The sequence below is a fragment of the Crocodylus porosus genome, unplaced genomic scaffold, assembly GCF_001723895.1.
Source record: "Crocodylus porosus isolate Cpor-Errol unplaced genomic scaffold, CroPor_comp1, whole genome shotgun sequence".
NCBI classification, from domain to species: domain Eukaryota; kingdom Metazoa; phylum Chordata; order Crocodylia; family Crocodylidae; genus Crocodylus; species Crocodylus porosus.
This window is the reverse complement of record NW_017728907.1, coordinates 56,338,935-56,355,351: the sequence shown is the minus strand read 5'-3', so window position 1 is coordinate 56,355,351 and position 16,417 is coordinate 56,338,935. Positions and strand designations below refer to the sequence as shown.

General features: G+C 42.3%; 2 protein-coding genes across 4 annotated transcripts in view; one reads left to right on the top strand and one right to left on the bottom strand.

The window, feature by feature from the left end:
- Positions 1-9,806, top strand: part of CUNH1orf168 (chromosome unknown C1orf168 homolog) — a 44,780-nt gene extending 34,974 nt beyond the window's left edge. For 2 of the 3 annotated variants that reach the window (XM_019531493.1, XM_019531491.1), the window contains 7 exons: positions 1,161-1,189; positions 3,016-3,073; positions 3,678-3,770; positions 6,283-6,379; positions 8,481-8,637; positions 8,811-8,844; positions 9,493-9,806. In XM_019531493.1, the coding sequence (XP_019387038.1) occupies positions 1,161-1,189; positions 3,016-3,073; positions 3,678-3,770; positions 6,283-6,379; positions 8,481-8,637; positions 8,811-8,844; positions 9,493-9,505 (481 nt within the window). In that variant the 3' untranslated portion in view covers positions 9,506-9,806. The remainder of the gene's footprint in view (positions 1-1,160; positions 1,190-3,015; positions 3,074-3,677; positions 3,771-6,282; positions 6,380-8,480; positions 8,638-8,810; positions 8,845-9,492) is intronic. The other variant, XM_019531492.1, reaches the window with a different exon arrangement.
- A 4,192-nt stretch (positions 9,807-13,998) lies between these two features.
- Positions 13,999-16,417, bottom strand: part of PRKAA2 (protein kinase AMP-activated catalytic subunit alpha 2) — a 44,492-nt gene continuing 42,073 nt past the window's right edge. The window contains exon 10 of the mRNA XM_019530638.1: positions 13,999-15,118. The gene's annotated coding sequence lies outside the window, so the exon portion shown is untranslated. The remainder of the gene's footprint in view (positions 15,119-16,417) is intronic.

The following is a 16,417-nucleotide window of genomic DNA, read 5'->3' as shown; positions in this document are numbered from 1 at the left end:
CACACACACACACACACACACACATGCACACAGTGGTGTTTCATTTTGATCCTGGAACAATATGGATTTTGGGTTACTGTAACCCAAAAATTTGGGGATTTTTTTTTTTTTATTGTGGAAAACCAGGATTCTTGGTGATCAATAAATCCATTCTGCTGCTCTAGTCTGAATTTGAAAATATTAGAGACCTTAGAATAATTTACTCATGACATGTTCAAAGCCAGTCTAGCATGTCTCATTCCTCTGGAACAGTTAGAGAAAGGAATCTCATTCTTCCCATGCCACCTGCTGGATTTGAATCTGGTTTTATAAATGGTGTAAATCCAGAGTAACTTCATTGGCATTATATCGGATTGTGGTCAGAACAAGGCTGCACAAGTCCATTCTTCCTTTTATGCACGCTCATTGCCACACTGAGAGAGCCCAAATCACTAGAGGGGAAGGGACTGCACTCTTTATGCCTTATCCAAAGTCCAATTGCGTGAATGGAGAGACTCCCCATATACTTTGTTGGGCTTTAAATCGATAAGTCAGCCACCTCCAATTTTACCAAGGCAGATTTGATCTAGTGCACTGTTTTTCACTTTTTCTACAAACTTCCTGTCTTTTTTTTCTTTCAAGACTTCATCAGCAGTGTAAAAGACGTCATGCACATTTTTATTGTGGATGGCTATACTAGTTGGACATCTGGGACTGGCAGCCCAGGCCTGTAGGTTATGACCAGGGGAAGTTATATGCCACTCTAAGTAGCAACTTGAGTGCTCTCCCAGGAGCGAGAGAGAAAACTAACTTCTTACATCCAGTCTGCCATAAGAAAGAATGCAATCAGCCCTTGGTGTAGCAAGTTAATAGCATACAAAGAAGGTTGCTCTTTTGGCTTGATGATGAAGATGCTGGCTTAATTTCCAGTAGTTTCTCCTATACAGTGTGATGGAAATTCCTTTGTGACCTGACTTTCACTTTGGAAATGCATGCTCTTTGGCTGTGGCATAAAGCCTCCTAACATCTCTGTCTACCTCTAGTTCACGTGCTCCTGTTTCGGGTGGAAGTGACTGGCTGTCAAGATGGTTGTTTTAACAGTATTGATGTGCAATTAATTTACCTTCCCCCTGCCCCTGAAATGCTGTTTTTACTCTTTTTTGTGTTCTTTCTATTCCCAGCATGTTTTCCAGTTCAGTACCAAATTTAGGTAAGTTATTCATGTTTATCTAAGTGAAATACTTTCTGTCCCAGAGGGATTACTTTACAGTGTGTTTGTAAATGGTGTAAATGTATTGCATGGTGGGAGAAAAGAGTAAAATGCTATCTTTTTTAAAAATAGCTGTTATGTGACAATGATAAAAATTGGGCATTTATAGACATGCTCTTGGAGTGGTGTAGGCTGCTCTAACTAAAGCTCGTCGAACAAGCTTTCAGTTAAAGCACCCCCACTGCCATTTCTCAGCATGGGGATGTTGATACACATGACACTGGAGTCTGCTGGAGTACAGCAGTTGCCACACTCCAGCAGACTCGATTAATCGAGTCTGCTCTGGCGTGCTATAATTACAGCATGTTGGAGCAGCTTCCCTGCATGTGTATAGGCACCCATTAAAACTGATACAATTGTAATGCTTTTGCAATTTTGCTGTGGCATGTAGAGGCTATGCGTTGGTGCTAGAGAGAGGTGAACTTGCAGGTACGTAGCCAAAGATTACGTTTTGGTGTCATGTCCCCCCCCCCCCCCCTTGCAGCTGTAGCAGCTTTTCTGAATAACTGGCTGCAAGAATTTTGTAGAAGCACTTTGATCTTTTGTGAAAGTCACTTTAGATGGTAGAGGAAAGAGGCAAATTTGGACCTGTGGATTCAAGCGAGTTGCTACCACTTCAGACGAGCCTGAATCAAGCCCAAGTATTTCATCTTTCTGTCAGAGTGAATGTACCAGTACAGCCACAGATGAAGAACCGCCAGGGCAGGATTGTTCCAGCTTTTTCCTGGTGTAAAAGAGGGCAAACTCCATGGAAAGGATGGTCCTGTGCTTGGAATATAATCCTGGGAGTTGGGATATCTGGATTCTGTTCTCAGGGCTATGGTGTACTGAAAGTATCTACCTTTAATATACAGGCAGTCCTTGGACTTAACAACACAATTGGTTCCTTAAAACCACATCTTAAGACAAAATGTTGCAACTCGGAACCAATTTTCTCATACGAAACAATGTTATAAATGGGAGATTGGTTCCTGAACCAAGGCCCAATACCCTAGTTTCACTAAAAATACCGCAGAATTTTGTACTTGATCAAATTTATAGATGAGTAATATGGCTCCATTAATGTATTTATATTGTAAATAACAATCGTATTGATTTGGAAGGACTTCTTTGAGGAGACTTTGATGGATGTTTTGAAGGGCTCTTAGTTGGACTTTTTGAAGGGTTCTTGGCTGGAGTCTCCTCGGGAGTCCTGGCTGCAGGTTCTTCTGGAGTCGTCTGCTTTCTTAAAGAAAGTGTCCAAGGAAGTTTGGACAGATGTTCTCCAGGGAGATGGGCGACACAGCAAACTTGCTCGCTGGCATGGCGTCACGTTGGTTCAAGCATTGTAAAGTCAAAACTGACGTCATAAAGTTGAAACGGATGTCAATTTTTAGATGTTGCAAGTGCAAAACGTTGTAACTTGAGGTCTGCCTGTATTCAAAAGTTATGTATTTCTACCCAGGACAGCTCACTTACCCACAGGCTCAAAACAAATGCTAAAAAACCCAAGCGCACACTGAAGGTGCCTGATATTTTCCCTGCAGTCCATTGCATCTGCTCTTGAAGAATAATGCTCTCTTCCCGCTGTCGAGAATCTTCATTCCTATGATGTTGAGCATCCTGGAGCTGGCTGCATTTAGCAGACTACTTTCAGTCCCAGTTTCTTTTGACAATGAACAAATGGCTAAAAGTGCTGCAGAAGGCAGGGTAGGGGTGCACTTAGACTGTATGTGCTCAGCTGAATATTTTCTAATGCTCTGTCATGCGGGCTGTTTTGATAACAGATATCATGTCCCAGGAGGCCACAGCATATGATGACAGTCTGACGCAGAAGGATACAAAGTAAGCAACCGGTTTTTACAGAGTCTGAGCCCTTCCACACCCCTCCTTTCAAAACACAGCTTCTCCAGACAACAGGTGTTTGTGCTGAAAGCAGCACTCCTCCACCGATTTCTGACTTGCCACGTTAGCTTTTTGATTGTTATCTCACTGCACCTTTATAAGCAAAGTTAAGGTCTGCTTGGTATTTATAGGAGCCCCCACGCGAAAGTTCATATGCTCCCTGAAAGAGTGCGATTTGCCGGAGGGCGTCCAATCCTGCCTGAGCATTGTATCTGTGCTCCAGCCTGGTGCTGTCTTTTGGATAAAACACAAAGAATGAGAACTGGAAGTGAGTCTTCACAAGTGGAGGACATTTAACCTACAAACCTCATGGTCAATTAAAATTTTCCAGTAGGAAGATTTTTACCTGCACTCTTAATTAAATAATGCGTTCTCTGTTCCCTGGTCTCAAGCTACTGAGTGGTACTGATGTGTGCTCATCTAGGACTCTTAAGTTCTGTTAAATGCTTGCTTGTCAGTGGTGTGAAATGAGATCCTTTATCTTCCATAACTTTTGTGCAGCCACTCTGTTTGAAAAGGCCTTTTTTCCCCCTTCAATCCCTAGAGAGAAGGATGAAAAATTTAAAACTTGGAAGCTAAAATTTCTGATGCCAAAAGAAGAAAAGGATCGAAGGAGAAACGGTGAAGATGCAGAAAGGTGATGACAGATCTCTATTTCTATAATGTATTCTTAATGTAACTTCTAATTTAGTATAGAGCATTAATCTTCCTTGTCCAACATGATTTTTAGATCATCTTTTAAGAGAGATGATGAGGATGATGATTAGTAGGCTTTGATTTTTGGAAGGGGGATGGGCGGTGCATGGGGGAATGGGGGCAGTTAGCTTTGTTTTTTTTTTCCTTGCATAATTTCAATGAAGTTACAGAACAAAAGTTTAAAAAAACTGGAAATGGTGGGGGGGGAGGGGAGAGGGCTGCTCTTTTTAATACCCCCCCCCCCCCCCGCATGTTTAACAGATGCAAGCAGATACTTTTGGGTGTATGTAGCTAGCTGGTACTCTAAACAGACCAATCCTATGCATTTCAATGAGCAGGTAATAAAGAGTTTGAGATCATAGTGATGGCCTTTATAGGGAGAAGCCTTACCTCTGCTGTACAAGCCGTGTGTGTGCACACACCATATGCCAAACAAGGCCTAATAAGTGGTAGGGAAAGGTGGAAGGAATATCTCTCAGAATTATTTCTTGGCTTCTGCCCTGTGGCATTTTTCATCTCAACTGAGAATGTTGCATGTAAACAGTTGTCCGTGGGTACCGCAGGACAGGAACATTTTTGTGGTGGAAACTCTCCAAGGGATACTCCTCAAAAGTCCTAATTTCATTTTAACATTGCATGCACATTTGTTGTAGCAGATTGCAATCGATATTCTGGGACTTTCAAGCAAACCAGAACTATTGCTAGTTTTTCTTGGGTGACTGGCAGCTGTTTTTATTTCATTTTTTCACCAAAATGTGTGGTGGGGGGAGGGTTGGTGTAAAAGAAATGGGTCTAGTTATGAAATACCATGAGTGTTCATCTGTTCCCTGGAGATAATATAAGAACTCTGAAGGCTGAAAGTAACAATGAATTATCATGTTAATATGATGTAAAAACTGCTTGGCTTTGGAGAGCTCCCTAATATCTATTTTTATTCCCTATTTTTTAACTGAATGGAAACAAGCTGAAGGTACGTTACTCGGCATCCGTGGGCTTTTGTCTCCTAGGATTACATGATTTGATTTCACTTCTTTGCTCACAAAATGAGGGCCCTTGTACCTTTTTGTATCCAGGAAAAAATCTCTGACAAGCCTGTGGGTGAAATCTTGGCTGGGTAAAATTCTGGCCTCATTGCACTCAATGTAGGAACTCGTGAATTTAATTCTGAGCTCTGTTTTCTTTACAACTATTCTTGGGCTTGAAGGAGGGTGGCCACTGACCCATTCCTAGAATACAGGACATCCCTTGGTGGGGGGGGGAAACCACTGTCCCCCTCAGCCAACCAGTGGTGAAGGGCAGGGCTGCCATCTCCTTGGCCAATCAGCAGTGAGGAATGGGGCTACCGGACCCCTTGACCAATCAGCAGTAAGGGGGTGGGGCCATTACAGACCACCCTCCCTTCCTGGCTAGCTTGGAACCCTGTTTCTCCTGGCTGCGCATTGCCCTACCTCGAGGCAGAGCCAATAGAATCGCGGGGACAGAAGACGGACATGCATTTCCACCAATGAACTGAAAAAACAGAACTTGTAGTCCGTTCCTCATTTAGACATGGAGAGGGGACAGAAGGTTTAAAAACGGGACCGGTGGCCACCCTAGCTTGATGTGCAGTGACTGCAACTCATTGAGACTCATCTGAGCCAGCTGGTTACTGCTGGTCGTGTGCCTGTGACGGCAGGAGCATGCAGCTTAGCGTGAGCTGGAGAATCCACTGAAAAAGCTAAACTAATGCTCGGATGGCCGGATCACATGGAGCACTAGGCTATATTGCAGATAGAGGCCCAGCAATACATCGCCTGCCTAATTTAAAGCATGCTGTGGTAAGTGCAGACATAACCAATGCAGAGATGGACTGGAATTGCAAAGATAAAACTTGGTGACTGGAATACAGGAACAGAAGATTCTAGAAGCAGTGCTCTTGTGGTGGAGGAAATACTCTTGCCACAAGCTTTCTGTTTGATCTGTTAATGATTAGGCCTTTAGCTGGTGTAAACTAGCCCCAGGCAAGTCGAATCTAATTGCAGAGACCCCACTTCAAGTTTTATGCCCTCTTACCTTTTTCTTACACATTGTTCCCTAAAGTACTAAGCGAGTCTTTCCTTCTGAGTGCTGCACCCCACATTTTCTTTAAACATATACATGAATGAGGGTGATGGAGGTAAGTATTAAGACCTGTTGCTACAAAAGAACTTGAACAAAAACATCTACTTTCACACTGAGTACTACTGTTGTTTATACTTGGCCCTGTGTCTCTCGTTGAGCTAGGTTGCGTGTGTGTTGCCTTTAATCCGTGCTATATGTTACTGATAATTTGCTTTGTTTTTCGCAAGGGTTCTTTCCAGGTTAAACTGGAATTATTCAACCCCTCCGTGTTTTGTGCTGCATTTCATACCATCTTCACTCCCTGACAGATTACTTGAAAGAAACTACTAAGTACGTCTCATTTCTTGATCCAGCTCATCCTCCAGGGCGCTCTTCAAAGCCAAGAAAGGCAATGCAGAAAAGAAGAAGAAAATGGCAAAAGAAGAAAGGGTCTTCAGAGAGACATTCATGGTAATGTCATTTCCATTCTTTTTAAAGGGAAAAGTTTTAGCACTGTTGAAGGACAAACGTGACTATATGCAGGACTTAAACGACGAGCTGCCACAAGTGATCAGCCTTCCTCTGGAGTGCATGAGGTTTAACTTGCCTGTAGTATCCCTACTCTCCTGATCTGTAATTCACGGCCATTTTTGGTTCCTGACCCTCAAGAGACCACACAAGAACTCATCATGTCACACAGTACTTTATAGCTGGGGTGGTGGGATGGAAAAGAGCTGCCTTAAAAGGGTAAAGAAGATATCAGCTGCTACTTCTTCCTTGATTCATCTTTGGTGTCTCAGCACAGGCTGTTTTTAAATCAGAAGGTACCCTGTGATGACCCACCCCAGGGCTGCAGCCCAGTAAGTCGAGATTCACTGAACTCCTAGACCTTTTGTTATAGCTTCTTGAACCTCATTGTCACTTATAGGCTTTACTAGGACTACTGAGACTTTGCTATAATAAGTGGCACCGACGCATTTATGTTGTGGTTTATTGTAGTGCTACTATAGAGTAATATTATTGCTTACATTATACCATAGTCTTGGAAGAACTAGTTCTTGGTAATGAGTTAATGTTTTTATTCACTAACATTGTAATAGAGAGTATGGCATGGAGTTAGGCTTTTGCAGTAGAGATTCTTTGGGGGTGGGATATGGAGCTGCTGGGGCCTATAGCAACAAGGAATGTGGAAATGGAAAAAGATGCTGGTGATTTCCCCTTACAGTTGTCAAAGAAAGAGTAGATCTCTCCATCTCTTAAAAATGTCTCTGTTCCTGGTGTGGAGAGGCTGGAATCAAGTTGCCATCAGTTATTGCAAGTAGGCCTGCAACCTGGACTAGATTCTTGGGCACATCAATATTATCTCCTGAGACTGTGGTGGTACCATCACGAAATAAGCCCTGCTTGCTCTGTGTGTGGCCCTGCAAATCTGTGGAGTAGAGGGCTCAGAGCAGCCCTGAGTATGAGCCCATAGCCTGTGCTTTCAGATGCTGCTTATTTGTAGGCTGCGCGCTTACTTTTGCCTAGGAAGTGATGCAAACCTACCTTTACCACGACAGTTTCCAGTGCTAACTTCCTTTGAGCTCTTGTGTACGTTGGGTTGCTGTGTCCTGTATGGTAGGCAGTTTAATGCTGTTTTCATGGAGGAAATGTTAGAATAAGTCCATGCACACATGCAGAAGAAAAGGATCACAGCATCATTGGGTCATCTAGTCCAGTGGTGGCCAATGTTTTGGCAGCATGCTACAGGGAAAGCCCCAACCCTCCTGGAGCATTGTTCTCCTCAGAAGTGAACCTGATTGTCCCCTGGTGGCTCCAGGCCCAGAGAAGAATAGGCAACTGGGGGGGGGCACATGCCCCCCTGACAGCCATCCCTGCTGCTGCCAGTGTCTGCGGGTGCTTGCCAGCCCCGTCCTGTCTGCGGGTGCTTGCCAGCCCCATCCCCGCTACTGCAGGCATCTGCGGTATCTTTGGGTGCCCCCCTCCGGACTCGGGAAGCACCAGTTGCCCATGCAGAGAAAGGTTAACATGGCTCTTGTTGGTGATGGCTGACACCATCTCTTACAGCAAGGTCTTTGAGCGCCTGATCTCCATTCTAGCATCTACCTGTTCTGAGCATCCAGGGCACACGTGTCACACAGCCACTGCCCGTACTACTTGTGGCATGTGTATCGTGGGTTGGACACCCCGATCTAGCCCATGGGAACTGCTCCTTTTTAAAGCATGTTATACTAGTTCTCTTTCCTTCTAGATAAGATTTCCAGCAATTCTCCATGGAATACTGTACTGTGATTCTAATAGATCTTGCTGTCCTAAATGTTTACTTGTGGAAAAATAAGAAGACTTCTTAATTGTAGTTGAATTTATGAGCCTATGCCCTTTTGTAGAGCCCTTGCAATTGCTTTCCTCTTGGGGTTTTCAGACTTGAAACAATTGTAATACTTCTTCCTGATCCACTCTTTTCCCCTTGCTAAATTATTCCATCTATGATATTACTAGACAAACTGTTGCACTAAAAAAAAGCTAAAGCTCTGAATGTTCAACAATTTGTTTTGTGTATGGTTTATTTTAGTACAATAAGGAGATTGCAGTCATCAACACAGCTTTTGCACACTGTTCTGTCTCAAGCAAAGGCAAGCAAGATTTATCAATCACAGCTGGAGAACAGCTGGACATTATTGATGTCACAGAAGGGAATCAAATGCTGTGTCGCAATGCTGAAGGAAAATGTAAGAAATTTTCAGAAATTCTGACAGTTGCATGGCACTTGGTTTTCTTAGGCAAGTATGTCTAGAGAACGACTGCCAGCATGTAGTGTTATGATCAGTGCACTCAAGGAAATGTGCATAATTGCAGTTTAACTGCATATGAATCTTTTTTTTTTTTTTTTTTTTTTTCCCAGATGGATATGTCCTAGTAGAACACTTGAATTTCAGGTAAATTTTGGAGTTTTTCCTCTATCAAACTCTGCATATAGTATAGTAGTCTGATTTTACAAGTCTATCTCCCATCACCCTACAAAAAAACAAAAACCAAACCACCCCCTGCCTCCCTCCTCTCCCCCCAAGCCCCCTAAAAAACAAAACCCCACATAAAAATCTGAGTTGACTTGTATGCAGGGTCAGCCTATCATTGGGCCCCACATTAATCAAGCTAAGTAACCCTTGCAGAAACATGAAATCTATTATAATGTTATCCAAACCAGGAGGGGGGGGAAGTTGTTTTTCTTTTTTCTAAAATGTATATTTGACTTGTCATTACAATAATACAATAAAACTTAAGGGTGGGGGACAAATATTTGTTTTTTTTGTGTAGAAACTTAAAATTGTGCTAAGGTTGTGCTAATGCAGCTCCAAAATACACTGTCCAGTATATGCAACTGAACTGTATTGATATAGCTCCACTGACTAGCTCAACCAAGCCATGCCAGTTCATGCCATTTGAGAATATGGTCTGTTTGTTATATGGTCAGTTCTAATGGTAAGAGTGTTAACAGCATCTGTTGCATATACTCGTATAACTAAACAGAAAATTCCAAGTGTTTTGGAAAGGTACCTGTTGCAATAAAACTGTTTCTATTGCACCAGACAATATTAGTCATCTGATGAAGGCCAGATGAGAACCAGGTTCAAGCTTCCTCCATGATGGTGCACAGCATGAGTCCTTATATGGCAACAGATGAGAGATGAATGGGACTATGAAGCTTGTTTAGCTTTTCACTTAAGTTGAGAAGCCCCTTTTAAATGTGTAATAGTGCATGGCAGGCAACTATCACATCTTGATTGAATTCTCACAGACTACTTTTTTTTCCAGTGTTTGCTGATTTTTTGTAGACACTGAGGAGGATGTATGAGGCCTACCAGCAGTCAAATGCTCAGTTTTTTTGTTTTTTGTTTAAATATATGAGAGAGAGAGATAGTATCATATGATCATGTGTAGCTTGGCATTTGTACGGACAAGTCTTGGGTGAAGACATATATACACACATGTATATGTGTGTCTATATATGTCTTCACCCAAGACTTGTCCGTACAAATGCCAAGCTACATATCATACTATACATAGCTATAGCTATCTCTCTCTATCTTCAACAGAGAAAGATATCTATCTTGGCATTTGTACGGACAATTCTTGTGTGAGTTCACCATGCATAATAACTGTGTCACTTGATATCTGTCTTGTTGCTATTATTTCTTAGGTATTGCAAACAGACTTTAAAGTGTTTAAAAATTTCTGTAAGTAATAGATTATGCTAAAAGTAGTAAATAAAACACTAATACCAGTATAATAAAAGGAATGTTGTAAGTCGCTTGCAATCTTTTTTTCTTTTTTAAATCTCCTCCTAGAACTAGAGAGAAATGGATGAACTTGGTCCTCTGATCAACAGTACTGAGATTGAGGGACCTAATCTGTGATACTATATAAACTTTTCTAGAGTTCCTAGGAGGAAGAGTCCATTCATTGATAAATGAGAACTTAAGTCGTTCTAAAAAATGCCATGGTTTTTAATTTGCAATGGTTAAATGTTTCCAAGTTTTAAGTAAACATGGCGTGCACACAAAGCTGTTGGCCACATGGTAATTTTGAAAGTTGGCATGGAGCAACTTCAAGAAATCAGAGCCAATATTTAGCATTTACTTAGAACCCTTAAAGGCATTTTTATTTATCTTTACATGTGGTTACTATTAAGTGTGCTGGACTGCATCCATACTTACAAGAGCTTAAGCATGCGCAATGTTGCAAGCCTGCCAGCACAAATATTTAGACTTCTGAAATGTAGATGGAGTACTCGTGGAGTTTAAGTGTTTATCTGATTCCAGATTGGAATTTGTATTATGTCCTTCATCGGCAGGCTTCCCTGTGTAACTATATTTAGATAAGTTGCTAAGGCAACTTATCTATGGCTTGCTTTCTTATAAAATTTCTGATCTGGATTTCAGCAATGCAAATGTAGCTGTTTTTTTTTTTTTTTTCTTTCTTTCAAGTGTAACATTACCTTTTACATTTCTTTGCACTGACTTCAGTGTTATGAACTGCTTTGTTCATCATGTTGCCTGCTTTTGTCTTCTAATGACATTGAACTTGAATTTGTAAAGCAAGGCCTAAGAAAGTATAGGAAGGGTTTGTAGGTGAAATTTCATATTGGGTCAGACTGTCAACTGCCATAGTTCAGGTGAGTGATGAGGCTATCACAATTTACAACAGGTAAAAATCTGGTGCCCAGTTGTTGTGGGGTTTTTTGTTTTGTTTTGTTTTGTTTACAGGAGTTGTATAATCATAACCCTAGTCCTTAATTTTTTTTAATGCAGTTATTGCAATGGAATTGTGCACAAAAATTAGTACTGTGGGATTAGGTCCTAAATCGCCACATGAAAACTTTAGCTCTTAGAGACGAATCAAAATTAAAGCACGCTGTCCTCATAAGGAATAGTTCCATTTGGGATTGGGTGTAATGGAAATGCCCATTCATCTGGGTAGAAGAGAGAGTTTTTGTAACCTGATGAAACTCAAATAAAGAGCTCTAAGGCATCTGTTTGAGGACGGATTGCAGCATATTGCTCTGAAAATCATCTTGCGTTTCGCCCCCTCTGGGAAAGGCTCATTATATTAAGTTTATGCACACCCTCTAGGGAACTGCAATCAAGGTGAGATCAAAATATTGCACATAAGGAAACTAGAGGTGGCATCCTGGGTAGTGGTGCTTGATTGTACATCCTGAAACATCCTCATTAGTTGTTTTTAATTTTTTTTTTTTTTTTTTAATCTCTGCCCTTTGTATTCTTAAAACCAATCCCTTGATGATAACCACCATTTAGTGGCCTTGAGACGGCCTTAATTTGTTTGGTGAAGTTGTCAAGCCTTGAGGCACTTGTCCACGTTACACCTCGTTTCCGCATTACACTCTTCCGGTGTCCACGTGACAAAAATCACCATTAAGCTGGCTAAATCGTGTCTGTGTATCCACATTAGCAGCTGATTTTGTTTTAGGTGTCTTTTGTTTTTTTCCCCATGGTAATTTAAAATACCTCCATCATTTTATTTTTAGCTCCTGTATTTCTTTCGTGAGGGTTTTTCTTTATCATTTAAAATTTTCACGGAGGAACTGACTTGCGCGCAAAAACTGGATTTTCCCTGCTTTGCAACCATTTCACCACCAGGTGCCGCTTCGGCTCACGTGGTAATCCACAGAAATCCATTGACTATTTATTGCAATGCTGAAACGAGACTCCAGGGGCTAATCTTGCAAATTTTTACTAGTGATTTAGTTCATAGTTCAGATTAATCAAAAAAGTTGTATTTTTCGATGTGCCAAAAAAATTGTTTCCCATGTTTGCATGCACTTCATGGCAAAGGTCAAATTCTTATAGTTCAAGACTCAGGTTAATTAAAACTTACTTTTTGTTAGACCAGGTATCTGGCTGTAGCAGCACTGGCCTAAGGACATAGGCAGGCCCCCAGGGTTTTAAACTTGGTGTGGTTTCTGTTTCCCTGTGGATCAGGAGCTGTGGGTCAGAAACAAGGGGCACCAGCTGGGCTGGGGCGGTGGGCAGCTCAGGAGTGAGAGGAACTGGCAGGGGAGGGGTAAATGTCAGGTGGTACTCGGACGAGGTACCCCCTCTCCCATTGAAGGGATTTAGCAGGTGTTAGTGCGCTATGGGAGGGGTAGCCACTTACGGGGGAGTAGCTCTCCTCCTATCTCCTACAGAGCTGAGACCAGTTGGCACTTAACCATATATGTGTTTAATAGGGAAAGAACAGGGTGGGATATAACACATATGCAGGGGGCAATGGGACCCTGGGAGATAATGGTACCCTCCCTCTCCCTACTCCCCGGGGGCCCAGGGGGCAGAACCAGGGAGGAGAGGGGAGTCAAAGGGGTTTTAGGTTAACATACACATATAACAGAGACAAATCAACAACAGACTTGCAGTGCAGGGGTCACAAAATATAAGATTCAGAACCCACAAAGTTTGAAGTGCAGGCACCCCGGTGGGGTGGGGTGGGGTAGAAGAGGTGAGTGGAGCCCCTCTCCCTAGTGGGGACTCCCTTTTGCAGGCAACTCAACCCTCTGGTGCCCTGGCCAGGAATCAAACGCAGGTTTCCCACATGGCAGGCAACAGCTGTACCACTGCACTGTCGCCGCCTGCCCTGCTGGCTGCAGCTCTGGTGCCTCCAGAGATCCTCCATGTACTGTCTGCACACTGAGCTGCCACCTGCAGCTCGGGGCTTTGGTCCCTCCGGGCCCCACTGCACATCGCTCCTGGGAGGGTAGGGGGCTGTGGATTAGGAGTGAAGGGCCCTGGCAGTATAGGGCGAGGGCTGCGCTAAACTGGGATATGCGACTGTTGCACTCAGCTTTGGGGTGCATCTCAGTCTCACCCACCCTTCACTGTTGTTGCTGTTACATCCCAGAGCTGGGCGCATATCTGCCATTCCCATGCACTGTTATATGTGGCTACTGTACCCCAGGCCATGCCCAGGTGGTACAGGGGGACTCTCTTGGACACCTCCGACCAGGGAGAATTTCCAGCTGTAATCCCAGCCCAATTTCAGGAAAACCAGAAAACTAGAAAAACCACAGAGGCATGGTGTAGGGCGGCCCAAGAAGGATTCCCATCTCTAATCTCAGCCCAAAAGAAATTCCTTATTTGAGCCCAAATACTTAGGACAGTGGGCACAGGGGGCCTGTCTGGATTGTTCCAACGTGCCCCCCAGCACATTTTACTAGTTATAGCATAATCAGCCATTACGTGGTAAATCACCTCTACGTTACCAATTAGTCGTCATAAACTAAGAAAGGGAAATTAAACCAGGAACATTTTTAGCAAGTAAATGCTGATTATGCGGACAAGCGCCCATAGATGTCAGTGGGATTTTTGCCCCTGATTACAGTGGAGTCAGGACTTCCCCCAGAGCTCTAAGGGGAGTGTTTCGTCTGTGTCGGTATTTGGGATGTACGCTGCTCTGCCTCTCTTACCATTATTTCTTGATACCAGAAGGCTTATGGGGAGGAAGGAAAGGGATTACTATTAATTCCAGCAGCACTGAGGCCTTTTAATTTAAATATATAGTTTAAGGCTTTGTTGCTATTGTCTTTTTTCCATCTCTGAGTTTATTAAAGTGCAAATGTCAGCCATGGAGACAGCTATCACATGCAGTGCAGTACACAGAGAAACACTTTCCACGCCATAAATGGAAGGTAAAAGGCTTCTTTGTGACTCCTAACGGTCAATTACTTGCACAAAGAACAAAACTGAAACTAGAGCTTCTGCCCTTTCACAACAGCTATTATTTTAAAAGTACTGTAATTAGTATTAATAATAAGAATAAAAAGCAACTCTTCTTTCCTGGTCCTTCTGTTAACAAAGTGAAATTCCAAAATCCACGTAACATTTTTACAGACCTTGTTTTAAAAAAAAAAAAAAAAAAAAAATTATACCCAGAGCTTTTTAGTGGTGGCAGGCAAAATATCGTAACCAGAGAAAATCATGAACATAAATCATAAACAATTTTCTTTTTTAAAAAAAAATATTTTAGCAAGGAATTGCAACGCACTGGTCGTACTGACCCTCAGGGATTAACTGGAGATTGGGTTTCCTGCCCAAATTGAGGTGGGCGCTACAGCTGTCATGTCATTCAGTTTTGCTTTGCACTCAAAAGAAAGGAAATATCTTAAGATTACAAAACACACAAGTAGAACATGATACAGAGTGCATGAACATGCTCCCAGCAACAAGAATAAATATTACCATGCTTACAGTACCTACTTCACAGCTTTGGGAGATGAGGGTAAAGAATCTCTTTTAAAAACTTAGGAAAGATACACATAAGAAGAAACAGTCGTATAAATAAGTTCTGATAAATTAAGGCAGCTTCAGCAGGAGTTTCAAGGCTTTTGTTCAGAATACACTGTACTTTCCATCTCTCTTGTACTTAGATTTATTCATGCTTAACACTGGGATCTCTGATCAGCTGACCTGTTCTCCTGGTTAAACATGGTGAAGATGTGTGTTAAACACATAGGCGATTACATTTAATATCCGTTTCGTATTTGCGAAAAGTCAGTATTCCACCACAATACTTCATTTAAGCTGGCTGATTTCAGACTGATACCAAGACCATGAAGACTTCAAGCATGATTGTGCATGGGGTGGGGCTTCTTACTGAGCCAATGTATAGCCCATGTTAAACCTGTGCATAATATATCCACTGAAAGATAAAAAAGAGACACTTTCTTTAAAAAAAAAAAAAAAAGAAAATTACCAAAATGGATATATGTGAAGGAAGAACCAAAACCAGGAAAGCACTGCATGTAGTTTAAGAGAAAATATTAAAAACAAGACTTGCTTTTGGAAAAGGGTGAAAGCAGGAGGTTGGCTGGTGCAGTTTCAATCACGTGTAGCCTACTAAGTTACAAGTCCAACATTGAAGAAATCTAGCAGGGTTTTTTGGATGATCAACAGAGATGGATGTGAAATTCCTATCCCCTGATAACTGAACGGAGTGAAGCAAAACAAGCACGTAACAAATGCACTTCAAGTATTTAGAAAGAGTCTATATATTTCTTATCAGTATGATTCTGAGTAAAATGCACTGTTTGCAGACCTAGTGAAACGAACTTACGATGACTTTCAGCAGTTTTAACACGTAGAAGGCACAATTTCATTTTGTGTGCATGGTGTATGGGCCCGTTTTCCTCCTAAATAGATGTATAAAGTAGCCCAGTGATGACTGAGTATAGTAAACGGAGCAGGACTTGCTTAGAATGAGATCTGGCTTGGATAGCCTGTTCTGATTTAGAAAATGGCACGATCAAAATAAAAATGCAATGGTAATTTAACCAGTTGCTTCAGTTCTTACAACAGTGTTAATATCTTAATGGACACTTTTTGTGGGGTTAATAGGTTGGGGGTTACCCTCTGACCTGTGTATCATACCTTCTTAAATCTTTAGTTCACCTTTGGAGTCTAGCAAATACACCCCTCTAATCTCAAAAGTAAAGAGGCCTTTGTTGCACTGCTGGGGAAAAAGGATACTGGCCTTTTTAAGGGTCCCTCCTCCTCTGCAGGATAGCTGATGAGGATGGGGAAGCATTGTATGAATGAGCTGGCAGACTAGTAGGGCCTAGACAACACACTGGCCCTATGTGCCTGGAAGAGTTTGCATAAACATTTGCCCCTTTTTGCCTTAGCTTAGTCTCACATCAGGACTTTGCACCAGCCCTTCTTGATGGAAAGTGCTGATACTCATTTGAATAGGGAGATCTGTCTCCCTGATGAAACATGACTGAAATATTAGGGAAAGGCATTCCTTAAGGAAGCAGCAGTAAGAGGGGTGAGGGTAGATGCACCCTACTAAGAAAGAAACACGGCATGTCTACAAGTGCAATTAATGAGAAGCAATAAACTCCAGAGTTTATTGCTTCTGGGTGCGCCTTTTGAACAATTGGTTGGGACCACAGCATGTTGAGCCAGGTCGGAGCAGCCCCAGCTGGCAGGGCACCCTGGG